The sequence below is a fragment of the Amblyomma mixtum genome, chromosome 1, assembly GCF_055824585.1.
Source record: "Amblyomma mixtum isolate Tamu chromosome 1, ASM5582458v1, whole genome shotgun sequence".
Lineage (NCBI taxonomy): Eukaryota > Metazoa > Arthropoda > Arachnida > Ixodida > Ixodidae > Amblyomma > Amblyomma mixtum.
This window is the reverse complement of record NC_143012.1, coordinates 275,292,707-275,306,270: the sequence shown is the minus strand read 5'-3', so window position 1 is coordinate 275,306,270 and position 13,564 is coordinate 275,292,707. Positions and strand designations below refer to the sequence as shown.

Sequence of the window (13,564 nt, the reverse complement as noted above, 5' to 3'; positions counted from 1 at the left end):
GAGCATGGGGACAGCAGTCCAAACGCGACCGCCAATGTCAAAGCTGATTGAGTAGTCTCAATCTAGATAGGAACTTATTTTGAATGCTACCTCAGGGGCAGTATCTATCGTGCTCAATTCTTATACACCATCGTGCTGACAGCAAGATCGCGGCGAAAACGTTTTCTGGGCCGCGTGAAGGTGCAATAGACACTTTTTGCAGGAAACCCTTCCAGGTGTTGTGGTGAAATAAACAGAGTTCGGTTCAACAGAAGCGTGGCGTTACCGCGTGAAGTTTAAAAAGATGCGGTGACCAATATAATAGAGGTGAATGAATGCAAGAAGAAAAAGACATGAACAAAATTCTGATTCCTCAGATGTTAGCTTTATCGACAATACACCAAAACAGCTACCCGAAAGCGCATTTGGCTAGTTCTTTAAATTCTAAACATCTATAGATTACTCATATTTCGCAGCAAAAAATTAAGACGTACTTCTAATCAAGGAACTCATAATTGATCACTTTCGATTTCGCAGGCACAGCAGCCACGGCGAAATGCCGCCACAGCAGTGGTGAGACCGGAAACCTTAAAAAATTAGAGACCACTGCGGCGACCAACATTGGGAGAAGGCGAAAGCATTGACGCCTCTTCGGCACTCGTCACTTCTCTTGAGCATTTCCTTTCTGTTTGTTAATTTAACTACTGATTAGCAAAATTATCTTATGCTTTAATTAAAGACCAATTTATTTACTCTGATTATGCCTTCTTTTCTCCCCATCAACCATTTGGACTCTACAAATTTGGCGCCGTGGTTGCTTTCCCGTCTGCTTACTATATCCTCGTCCAGACTAGTCAACCATCCAATAGTTTTTACTGATAATTAATTAACGAATTATTATGTGTAAACTAAAGTTTTTGTTCGATTATTTATCCCTGATGAAATACGTTTTAATTCATTTCAAACATTATTTTCACTCATTTGCCTATTTTTCCACTATTCTTCCGTCCACAGCTGTTTTCCCGTTCACTCACTATATCGACGTCCGTGCTATTTCGACATTTTCCGACATTTTTTCCTCTAATTAATTAACTACCCATCTTATTGACATAATTTTTGTTGCTCAGCATCCTCACACCGTCCTTTATCGGCTTGGTTGATCACAACTATTCGTTTGATGCTACCTCCTCTGAGAATGTCACAACTGCTGCGGGCACATTTTGCGGGCATGTTTTGGTGACAAGACCCTGCCGAAATAGCCTAGAAATGCTTTCTCATTAATAATTTCGACTCTACTGTTCGTCTTACCTTGAAAGTAGGACGACGAGGCCTATTATTCCCATGAGCAGGACGGTTCCCGCTATCCAGGCTAGTGCCTTGGTTGCTCTGGGAGCAATTCCGGCTGGAAATAATAGCAAAGATATGAATTTGTAGCATTTCCCGAAAAATAAACGAAGAATAGTGCACTCTAACTAAGGTCAAGGGTTCAAATTATATTTGTGACCGCTAGTTCGGTACTGCTAACGTGGGGCTTAAGGTTCTGTCAAGCTGCCGTAAAGCAGCGTTTACTTCAATCCCCCGCCATCACGTACACAGTGACAGCAAATAAAGGACACTTTTATTACCGTATATTGCCGCGCATAAGTCGACGTTTTTTTGTTAAAATGTCCCTCCAAAAAGGGGGGGGGGGGGGGGGGGGCGACTTATAATCGGAGTCTACCGATGAAGTCGGCCTAAATGTGGGGTCAAAAGTAATTTCGACCAAGTCGCGGATAATATCATGCCCCGTGCGCTCTTAATTCCATAATAGTTGCCAAACACGGTGCGAAAGTGGATCTGCTTAAAAAAAAACTTAAATTTAATTGAGATATGAACCAAAGGTTTGTTTTAATACGATAGCAACTTGTTATCGACAAACCAGTGGCAGCAGTGGCTCATAAGATAACGATCGCGATTGTGTCCTCACAAGCGACGACTAGTCAGAGTTGTCTCGTGAACAAATAAATGTTTTTTTTTTATGACTTTCTGAAAAACTTCTTGGGCGAGCTAGGACCGCAGGGTGCGGCAGCGTCGATCTAAATTCGTAGTCTAACTTTTTTTGCCCAAAGGGGGCCGCGAGTTGGGGAGTCGACTATAATCGGCAATATACGGTATAACTTTAGCCGCACCAAACTGAGACGTAGGTGGTGTCGGGCTCGAAAATTTTTGATTTGAAGAATAAGAAATCTATCTTGCACGCCTAACCTAACCCCACAAAACGCTATATGAAAATTGAATTATGTAGACAGAAAATCTTTTCATACAAAGAAAGGGGAACAACAGCCTATTCTCTTTTGCGTGTCGCTTATCAGGATGACAGATGTGAATTCATTTTACCAATATTTCTAGCATGAGTGAAGCTGGAAAAATAAAAGGTTATGATATTCACAAGATCGGCCATTTTTGCACAAAAAGAAACGTGATTGCATTAAGTAAGAAAGGCAGTATGTCAGCGTTAAGCGTATGCACTCGTGGGCCACGAGTACCAACACGAGTGCTCAAAGACGTCCAAATCCCACCCGGCCATAATAAGAAAATAATATGCGATGCTAGAAACTAAGAATCACTACTCATGACGACGCGAGTTCAGCGCTTAACCTTCGCCACGGAACTGTTCGCATGGTCAATAAAACTTCATTTTTCAGGACAATTCGTGCGTCCGTGACATGTGAGCAAGCTGACCGTGTATGCTTGAGTTGCAGCTTTATAGAAGAAGAAACGAATAAACCAAAAGTAAATGATCCCAAAACCCCAAAAATTTTCGCTTTCGAAGAAGTAATGGCGATAGGAACCCTACCCTCTGTTCTGTTTCTTTAACGGCGTCCGCTCAAAACCAACTTATGTCACGTGACCTGAGACGAAACATGCTCGAGAGCCCGTATGTCAACGACCCGCATCCCCTTCACAGTTCATTTCAAACTGCGTAACGTTCTCTGTCATAAGTGGTAACATTTCAGTGACGATATCTTAACATTGGCTGAGCTCACATTGACGAAGCCCCACTCTGTTTACGCTAGACGAAATCACTCACACAGCAGTCGCTATAAAATATGTTAGTATACTACGATCGGGCCACTACGGTATAGCTAGTAACGCCTTACTCTAGGTGTTACGCCGGGAAAGGAAAAATGTTGGCAATCAGCTTAGCCACTTCGGTGCCGATTAGCCAACGCTGTATCTACCAGCAAATGCGGATTAGAGGTCATCACATAATGGCACCAAGCTCATATCTCGGCATCTCGTTTAGGCTGTTGAACCAGAGTGAGTGTATAAACATTAGGGCCGTAAATTTTGAATCCCTGTGTACAAAAACATTGAGGTGAAATTATGCATGCCATTGGCGCCTTAAACGCTCACCGATCCAAGGCTGTTTTAATTTTCCTCACACAACATTACCAAGTATCTATATATCGCATTTGTTTTAGGAGAAACGGCGTCACCATAGCGTGTTGCATGTTATAACTACTGCTGAACGCCAGTTAGGATACGTAGTTCAATCCGGATAATACCAATTAGGACACATGGTTGAGTTGTGGGCGTCATCAATGAGCCCCACTTGGGCTAAACTTATTCTGGTCAACTCAAGAATGGGCGCTTGTGGGGGAAAAGGAGCTGCCATGTAACTTTGTTCTTTGCTCTAAAATAAGTGGGGCAGCTGACGGAGTTTTTATCACTTGAAAATTCAATCCTCATCTCTCAGGACACGAGTTTAAAGAAACACTGAGGACAACTGCATAGTCTTTCTAAACCAAGATAGTTTTCGGGGCTTAACTTGCTGTGATTATGTTTGTTCGGTTGCGAATAATATTTTCAGTGCGGAGAAATTGGGATCTAAATTTGAAAAACTTTTGACGCCCTTTCCTGATTCAACCTGGTGAACATCGAGTGTCACGAATTTCCTCAGGAAAATTATCGAAATATTGTTATCATTTTGTTATCGTACTTCACAGTGCGATGAGTGTGCCTTACTGGAAACGGTGCAAAAGTTGGCTTCACAATGGGTTGCAATTAAATTAAATTTAACTCTATTAAATGAGTTGTTACTGTTAAGTTCTGTGAAATATAAGCGGCTGAGCATACCATGAACCAAGCAAAGGGAGATTGTCTGCTGGAGTATGAAAACGCCGGCGCCTCTGCATGGTGGTGAAACCCGTATTTTATGCTCTTAAATCATAGCGTCTCGCTTTGTGAGGATGTAGGCCTATAGTGATTACAAAGCGGTGTTTTGTCAGTGAGACCACCTTCAAGTACCCTTTAATATCTCGGCCGAAAGATGTATTCAGCAAATGTTCGTTCGCAGTGACAAAGTACGCGGACGCTGACAGTGCTCACCGGGAACGCACATCTCCCTGTGCTTCAGTATGTTCGGCGGTCGACATGTGCACACCTGGTTCACGCACTCCACGTGAGGATTTAGGAAAGAGCATTCCACAGTGTCTGCACAATCTTCGAAGATGTGGCGAGCTGCGAAGATATCAGCACGCAGAGAAAACACGTAAGACGTCCGCCACACTGCAACTTCTTGAGCGCATTATGGTCGAGCACAACGTCTCTTGTTTTCTCAGTGCTCGCGCAGATAAACAAGTAGCGACAAAAACTGACTACCGGTTCTACAACTCGGAAATTCTGCCTGTTGGTTGCATCATGTTAGTTACCAACACACCCTAAAGTGGCCTAGCAAGACCCTTTCACATGGTCGTTGAGGACAGATGATTTGCAGATGCTTGTAAAGACTGTCGGACCGTTTATGGTTAAAGGATTCTATATCTGCGCTAGGAGTGACATTAAACGGTTAACTTGGTAGATGGTTAAAAGTAGTCACGTTGGAAGCGAAGAAAGGGGAAGGGGGGGGGGCATTTTAGAAAGTTTTAGCGTATTTAGTTTTCACTTTGAGGATTTCTTTCTGCTCATGTCTTTGCTACAGAGCACAGGAAGACTCAGAACCACCCACCATGAAGCATTTGCAACGGTCCCGCTGTCTCCCCGATTTTAAAAGATAGCACGTTTTTGATGCCTCTTTATTTACGACACGTGCGAACCCGTACTCTTTTGCGCTCTTGTAAAAGAAAGCGGTTCATTTGGTTACGTTCGGTGACGCTGTACACGCCGCGCTAATGACGCGAAAGAAGGCAGCCGTTAAAAAGAAACAAAAAAGTGCTCCGGAGAATGGTTTAGGGCTTCTTTGAAACAATGGTCGGCCATGACAAAAACTAAGAAGCGCTTTGCTTCGCTAGCAACTTTTGCTTGTGTTAGAGGCTGAATTACTTCCCTTTCTTTCGCATGCCCGAACGTGAACAATGTGTTCACAGACGTGTGTCCTGTTGTGAGATGCCAGCTCATATTAAGAACATCGTTTGCTGTGCATACATGACGGTGTGCCTTTTGGGAACGAACTTAGAGGGCAAAGACAAAGGGTAAATTTAAATTACTTTTCTGACAGAAATGAACAAGAGAAAAACATATAAGGTAGAAAGCATTTCTTACGTCGTGCACAAAAAAAAAACGCCTTGCAACTGTTTCTTGCAGCTGTCATTAATTACTCGCGATTGTTTTGTCACGAACAACAATGTGTATGATTGTCCGGGTTAAGTTATCGCGACAGCGGGTCGCGATGCTTGTCGTATGTGTTTTGCCGTTTCAGTGAAACCTCAATTATGATGAAGAAACTGGTTCGTGTTAATAGTTCTGTTATTAGCACACCTTCCTGATGTATGCCTAGCGCTGCTAAACCAATACCGCGCATGAACTAGAACAAAGCGACTGCGTAGTAATAGACGGGCGAGCTATGCGTTTTTTCGTTAGTACGAATAAACGGGCGATCTATGGGTTTTTTCGTTAGTACGAAACAGTTAATGGTTCGGGTCATAGTCTAGCGCCATAGTGGAGCGGCGCGCAGCACACCAGCGACGCAGCGCGGCTGAGTTTCGTCGGCGAGGTGGACCGGCGTGGACTCGGGACACTGGCAGTTGCCGGAGTTTCCTCGCTTGCCGCGCTTGCAGATTTGGCCCAGCACTCGCATGCAGTCAAAGTCGTCCGCGCAGCGCTTGCCGGTCGCGATTTTCGGGGTAACTGCAGAAGGAAGACACAAGAGAGAAATTCCCGCGCAACCGCGACTTGCCAGCAGCTACACAGAGACGATTCGAAAGATTCGATCGAAAGTAATAGACACCTTATTGGGCGCCTTCTGACAACCACGCGATGCACTGAACAGTGAGAGAATAGCCCTCGTATTCCTATACAGTTCATTTTATTCAGAAAACCCCACAGCGTCTCACGTGCAACATTCTCGAGCAAAAATTTTCAAAATTCGAAAATTGTAAGACACTGTTATCGAAATATTGAAGGTAATGGTCCGTTCTTCTCATTTGTAGTAAATCTTTCTTTTAAAGCGTTTCCATCGATCGTATCGAACAGTTAAGGCGGCCACTGAAAACCAACAGGGAACGCTTTTGACGATAGCAAAAACGTTGATAGAACAAAAATACAAAACTGCCGTTGGGGGATCTGTGAATATATTGATTCTTGCAGTGATATCTTACACAATATGAAAAAATTACGTTCATAAACACTTTCCCGTACAAACATGCTTTGGCACAGAAATGCTGGGTATGTTTGATTTTCCTTATCAAGCTTGTTCTGCCATAATGTCCTTCAAGCATCATTTTCCACCCAAACAAAACAAGAAAATATTTTTTTTCTGTTGTCTATTAACAGTGAGTCCTGGTATATCTTACTTTAATCGAGAAATATACGGACTTAGCTGCTTTATATCACCAGTTGTATTTCACTGGTTGGTCAACCAAGCGGAATAAGAATCAATAACTTTAGACTGGCGCTGGTGATCGCGCCGCAGGAAGAAGTTTAAAGGGAAAGCTGCTTCTATATTGTTTAAAATCAACGTCAGCTAACATTAGGAAAACTAGGCAGCCGAAACTCTGTGTGTTTAAGCGAGTGTTATGAAAAATTGAGAAGAATTAAGCAGGCAGCCGCCTCCCATGAGACGGGCTCAGCGGCACTAACCATTTATTCCACTTTAATGTATTCGAGCTTACTAGGAATAGGATTTTCACCCTAATCGAGGACTCTAGGTATTTCTAGTTTGCTTGACTTGAAGAGAAGTGCGACGTAAGCTAAGCTAATGTGTCTAATTTTAAAATTCTTCTATAGGGTTTAGTTCCTTTTTCGTATTTTGTAATATGTAAATGATCACGAAGAAAATCGAAAACCAAGAACAAAACACAGTTTGTTTGATCATGAAATAGATTAATCTCTCTTGCTAATATAAAATAAACAGCTAGAATTGTTAAAGAAAGCAAAATGTGAAAAATCTGCTGGAACTATAACCTCGTCAAATATTTAGGAGAAGCAAGACTTTTGTTAAGACCTGACAAAGCGCACATTTCTCGCATCCTAACAGCCATTAATGCCGCACTTACAATAAGAAGGCAATGGAGTGGTCGAGGGCTTGGGCATGAACAGAACTCCTTGTCTGGGTCCTCGCCGTACGTAGAGGTTTGGTTTCCACTCACGGCTTTCCCCGACTACAGCTTGGACGCTGCGAGATAAACCACGCATTCTTAGCAGGCAGGTAGCGCTAGTAACTAACAAGAAGTAAATCTCAAAAGACGCATGACAGAGGTCGGCGATAATACAAGGCGCTACTCCACACATGGACAAAAAAATCTCAGGGACAGTTGTTGACCCACCGGCCAAAAGACCTAGCTCTGCGCGGCTAAGATGCTACGAGTGCAGAAAACAGTGCGAACTAATTATCAAGCGCCAAGGTAGAGCCTACGTTCGGAGAGCCTTACTTGGGAGGGTAAAGTTGTAGGCCAGTTCCCACCAACAGGCCAATGCCGTGGCTCGGCGCTTAAAAGCTTATCGTCAATGCGGATGCGTTACTTGTCTATAAAATCGGCGCACTTCGAAGAAGAAAGCAAGTTCGTTCCCCCGGCACTAGGCGAGTTGTTCCACATACACCGGCGACTAGCGTGACCGGCACTGAAGGAGCGACGCAGTTCGGCGAAGCGGCGGGACCGTGTCGAGGTTCTGGGATTTGGCACCTACACGAAAGACATTGAAGGAACAGTGCGGAAGTGTGCAATGTTCCAGCTGAGAAAGTTATGCTCCACGTGTGCGCAGAAAGTCATGGAAATGGCCGACTCGGCGCTGGCAAAGAGTACACCCCGATTTTGTGTAGAGCAAGCCAGACTGGTTACTAGTTCTTGTCAGTGCGTACTCCTGATGGGTTGAGGTGATTTCCATTACTGTTACAGCTGCCGAAGAAAATAATCTAGAAAATATGCGTACCATTTTCGCAACTTTCGGTCTGTCAGGAGTAGTGGCAACAGATGATTGGCCACAATTCGTCTCGGAATAATTTGCGCCGCTTCTGTCGGCAATTAGTACACGCCGCAAAACAACGCCACCCAATCACACAGCAACAAACGGTACTGCAGAATGCTTGTTCGCCGCAGTGGCTCAGTTGTTATGGGGCTCGGCTGCTGACCCGAAAGACGCGGGTTTGATCCCGGCCGCGGCGGTTGAATTTCTTTGGAGGAGAAATTCTAGAGGCCCGTGTACTGTGCGATGTCAGTGCACACTAAAGAACCCCAGGTGGTCAAAATTTCCGGAGCCCTCCACTACGGCGTCTCTCATAGCCTTAGTCGCTTTGGGACGTTAAACCCCATAAACCAACCAACCATACTTAAGAGTGACCTGCAAAAGCAGTCGCACGATAAAAAAAACTAGGGCGTCCCGAGGTCTATTCACCGCACCGCGTTCATCAGTTCCTTTTCCTCTACAGGAACACGTCATGTGCAGCAAAGCGCAAGACACCAGCTGAGCTGTTCCTTTCGTTGACCCGAAGAACACGCCTGGCACTGCTACATTCACAGCTTAGGGACCTCCTGGAGAACGAAATGCCGAACACGCCACCCGCAACTTGACGTGGCACGATTTTATAGGAGGAGGCTGAGTGCGAGTTAAGGGGGCCAGACCAGGTGATCTTCCATGGATTGCCGGCATCATTTTCAGGCGAATTAGTGCTTTAACGTACGTCGTAAGCATCGACAACGAAGACCGTTCTGTGTATGGTGACCAGCTGGTACGTTTACTGTTCCTGAGTGCGAAGTGCTTCGCCATCCTGCTCCCATTCCGAGGCGTAAGCTCTCTCTGTTCGCAGAACAGCCCCTTGAAGTCTCTCAGGCAGCTCCAGAGCTTGACGCGATTTCGAGACCCGCAGTGCGACCAGACAGAGACCGGAACCACTCTGCGAGAGGAAGCCCCGGACGAAGCCTGCTGCGCCAGTTAGCCCCAACGCAGTTAGCGAGCCTAGCGTGGGACCGCCAGAGCCATCTTCCCCCGTTCCTCTACGACGAAGCACGAGAGAGACGGCAACCAGAACGCCGCTGCCGCAATTAAAAAGAAAAGAAAATAACGGGGGGAAAGAGTGTTGTGGCTCTGCCCTGACAAGCTTATCGTCAGTATGCATGAGTTGCTTGTTGATAAAAGCAGCGCGCCCCTATAAATAAAGTCCGTTCATTCCCCCGGCACTTGGCGAGCGTGTTGTTCCGCGCCCTGTAGCTTTCTCACAATTACAAGTGAATATATCTGCACTGAGTTACGCGATGTTCGCCGCCTGTAGCAAACACCGTGTAGCTTCTGGTAATAAACACATTGATGGCTTGGAAACCATTAGGTCTGTCGGACGATTTATTTCTGTTACGCTAGACTGCGAGCTCGGCGAGTGAGTTCAATGAAACCACTGTGAGTGCCTGTCAGGGTTTGTTAGTATATAGCAGCCAAATCTACGGTGAAAACTAATCTGGTTCAGGGAAAAAGTCCCACGCCCGCCGTGGACTGGAGCGGATCGGGCGCCTTCTTAACCCCCTCCAATGAGTGTACGTCCGAGCACCTCCGAGTGCAATGGCACATTAGGCATTTTTAAAAATGCCCCGATGGTATGAGATGCATTTCGCACCCCTAGACTCTGCTCACCGTCCACACACCTTCTCCTTCATGTGCCTCTCCTCCGCCAGCAGTGGCGGCGAAACCAAATTCATAGATGCAATGGGAAGGCTATGAATCAAAAGTGAACGTACAAACAATAGTGCAAAAGCAGGTTAGTCACACCACATCTCATGATCACCTGTGCAGTTTGTTTTGTTTTAGCACTGAGCTACGCTGATGTGAAAGAGACATCAAAATGCTCTGCAGGGCGACGTAAAACCACAGGTACAAGTTTCTCTGCCTAGTAATTGGCCCAGAAAAAAGAAGCTGCGCTTCCCAATTTTGAGCAGGAATACAAAAAGTGGGAGAAGCAAGCGCTTGTTCTGAGGCTCTGGAACGGCCTGAATGTTCAACTTTCATCTTCAAATATGTCAGCTACAAAAGTGTCGGCGAGAGTGAAATTTTTATGCTCGCTTGTTTGTTTTAATTTATCATCATGATGGTGCCTATTAAAGGTAAGGCTGGATAAATACAGTGTTTCTAGAGCGCAAACCCTTCCACTCCTAACTTTGACGTATGTTTTAATGCTTCTGTCATCATCAAGAGGCTGGCTTGATAACCTAATAACGCAAGCTCATACGCTTGTGTGCATGTGTGCGAGTATATGTTCTTGCAAGGTTCCCAAGAAATATTACATTTTTTTTTTTCAAGCATGCTGGGATCTTTCCGTCTTTCAGCAGCGCCAGCAAATGCGTGCTGTAGCCAAGGCAAGTCTCCAATCGAACCGCCATTGACAGCTTCATCTGTCATCGTGGATCAGACTAGGGAGGGGAACGTTTCACTCGCAACGGACCACACCTTCGGTAATTTAGGGTTCACGAGCGTTCGCCGAAATTGCCCCGAATTTGCGGGCGTGCGTACGAAGAAGTAGCGCTAAGGAGGGGTGGGGCCCACCGCACCGTGTACAGCCCAACACGATTCATCAAGTCTGAGGCCGATGGCCTTTCAGAATTGCCCGTCTTCAGTGGCATCGAAGGGGCCCCACAGGCACATGTGAACACGTGGCACGTTTTGTTTTTTACTGCTCTTCCTCCTTCGTTCCTCCTTCGTTGGCGTCTCTCATAGCCTTAGTCGCTTTGGGACGTTAAACCCCATAAACCAACCAACCATCTTCGTTACCCCAAGTCCTATTGCTCCTTTTCATATGAAAATAGTGTTGCTGTTATAGCGTCATCGTCATCATCGAAACAAAAGTTGAATACATAAAGATGACGCCATCGCCTCTTCAAAGAGTTGAAATACCGAGTCCACTGCAGACAAAGCATGCTTCTTGCCGGGTAACCGATAGCCATGTGCACAAGATCTCACGTCGATAAATGCGAGTGGTTTGCATGCATGCTAACCAGTCATGTTTACGGTACAAAAAATAAGTGACCGATTCCGTTTACAATTATTCTATTTTGAAATCTGGTTTGGTTTATTGGGGTTTAACGTCCGAAAGCAACTCCGGCTATGAGGGAACGCCGTAGTGAAGGGCTCCGGAAATTTCGACCACCTTGGGTTCTATAACGTACACTGACGTCGCACAGTACACGGGCCTCTAGAATTTCGCCTTCATCGAAATTCAGCCGCCGCGGCCGGGTCGAACCCGCGTCTTACGGGTTAGCAGCCGAGCGCCGTAGCCACTGAGCCACCGCGGCGAGGCTGTTTTGAAATCTAACTCTTGACAATGGTCAGTTGCAGCCCCAGAAAAGTAACTGAGCAATTAAAGAAATGTAATCAATTACTAAGGTGTTATTTGCTTTCCATGTTGTATTACCATACAACAGCAACTACGACTTCAATGAACTACTGTGGCTTAATTGCTCGATGTTTAGTAACAAGATAATTTTTCAAGAGAAATTGTTTTTCGAAGTTTTCGCTTATTTTCCAACATCATCTCGTGAACAGATCGGCAGCTACAGTGGACACTGGAGGAAAGGGCAGTGCTTTAACATATGAACACCTTTCGTACCTGCTCGCAGTTGCGCGCGCATGCCGGCTGCAGGGGCTTGCACGCCTGGTAGCTTGTACCACAACAGAGACCGACCTACTCGTTAGGAGCTGAGCCAGCGTGCCGGCATTGTTTTTGTTTGTTTGCTTGCTTTTAATTCCCTTAACTGCCATTGACGGCGCAGAGTACCCCGCGCCGCCATGATGCTGCCGGTATTTACCTGGGTTTGGTTGATTGTAGTAGATGGTGGGCGCATGTTTCACGTGTCTTGTTGCTGCGTGCTGCTGCTGCGTTCTCTGGACTGCGGCCAGCATGCCCGAACTTGTAAAGGAGCTCGAAGACCTCTCAGAATAGTCTCATGGAACGCAATTTTTTTTTGCCGCTGAGTTCCACCGTGCGAGCCAAACACCCGTACGCTAATGCGAACCTTTTGTCCCGAGTTTCATTTCACTGAAATTCCGACCGGCGAATCAGTAGGCTATCTTGAGAAGCAGAAAGTGCTACAAAAAGGGAAACATGCACGAGGCTCGCTTACAGTGGCGGGATTTGAAGGCACACGCTACTTTCCCAAGCCGTTAACTTGTTTTAGTTTGCTACTCCAGTTGAGATGAGCATTTTTCTCGCTGTGTCCGCCTGGCCGCATAACCCATTTACAATGATGACTTTTGTGAACTGCTCTCGGTATCTTTTTTTTAATCCGTACAGTTTAATTCTGAGCACCCTGTGTTATGCATTTCCATACTTACGGCTCCTAGTGGCAACTTTCGCGTATACCTGTCCTAAACCATTCACGTATACACCGCTCCCCCACGTTCCAGTCAAAATTGCTCGTTGTAGTCTGTTCCTTGTTGCTTGTTTTCCTTGAGCTAAATCTATACGAACTTGGCTCACGGCATCTTTGGGGTAGTGCACGCGCGCAGGAGGGGACACAGGTCTAATAAAGACCTCGAAGTATAGAATACAAGCGACCTTCAGGGCTATGCGGTAGGTCGGCGATGGCGAGGTGAATGCGCGCACAGCTTACTTGTGAGGCACTCGTTTGAATTGCTGAGCGTTTGTTGCCAGACTCATTGCGGGACCGCCGATGTATCTCGTATCCACGGAGCCCGGTTGCGCAAGAGTGGCCAGCAAAGCGCACAGCAGGCGTAGGCGCCGCATCTCTTCTTTTCCACGCGGGGTCACTGCAACCGACGCATAACGCGGAAAGCCTCAGAAAACGAGGAGGACAGGGGCGGCTGGCTTGGACACTGTAGGGCGCGCACAGATGCGTGTCTCACGTCAAAACGGGTGGCGGCTTCTCCATGACGTCCCATATGCATGCGACCCCTGCCTTGCCGTAGCCTGCGTTTTTGCACCCCTCTTGCCGGTTGGCCAACAGTTCAGTGTCAGTGCGGGTCACGTACTCAATCGCTCAGAAAACAAAAACCCGCTATGCCCTCCTCCGTAGGGCGTTCTACTACGGAGCCGCGCAGCTAAAACCAGTCTGTGACGTAACCACGAGTTTGCCATTCTTTTTGCCCGCGGGGACAGATTCGGCAAAGAGAGAATCGTTTTAGCTAAGTTGCTAGCTGGTTGTTGTATACCATTTACGAGGGTATTACC

At 46.2% G+C, this 13,564-nt stretch overlaps 1 protein-coding gene across 1 annotated transcript in view; it reads right to left on the bottom strand.

The window, feature by feature from the left end:
- The window catches only part of LOC149371755 (uncharacterized), a 29,682-nt gene extending 16,562 nt beyond the window's left edge, over window positions 1-13,120 (bottom strand). Inside the window, exons 1-5 of the mRNA XM_089585234.1 lie at window positions 12,987-13,120; window positions 7,455-7,573; window positions 5,920-6,087; window positions 4,351-4,482; window positions 1,288-1,381 (exon numbers count right to left, since the gene is read on the bottom strand). Of these exons, the coding sequence (XP_089441360.1) occupies window positions 1,288-1,381; window positions 4,351-4,482; window positions 5,920-6,087; window positions 7,455-7,573; window positions 12,987-13,120 (647 nt within the window). The remainder of the gene's footprint in view (window positions 1-1,287; window positions 1,382-4,350; window positions 4,483-5,919; window positions 6,088-7,454; window positions 7,574-12,986) is intronic.
- Between the last annotated feature and the right edge of the window lie 444 nt (window positions 13,121-13,564).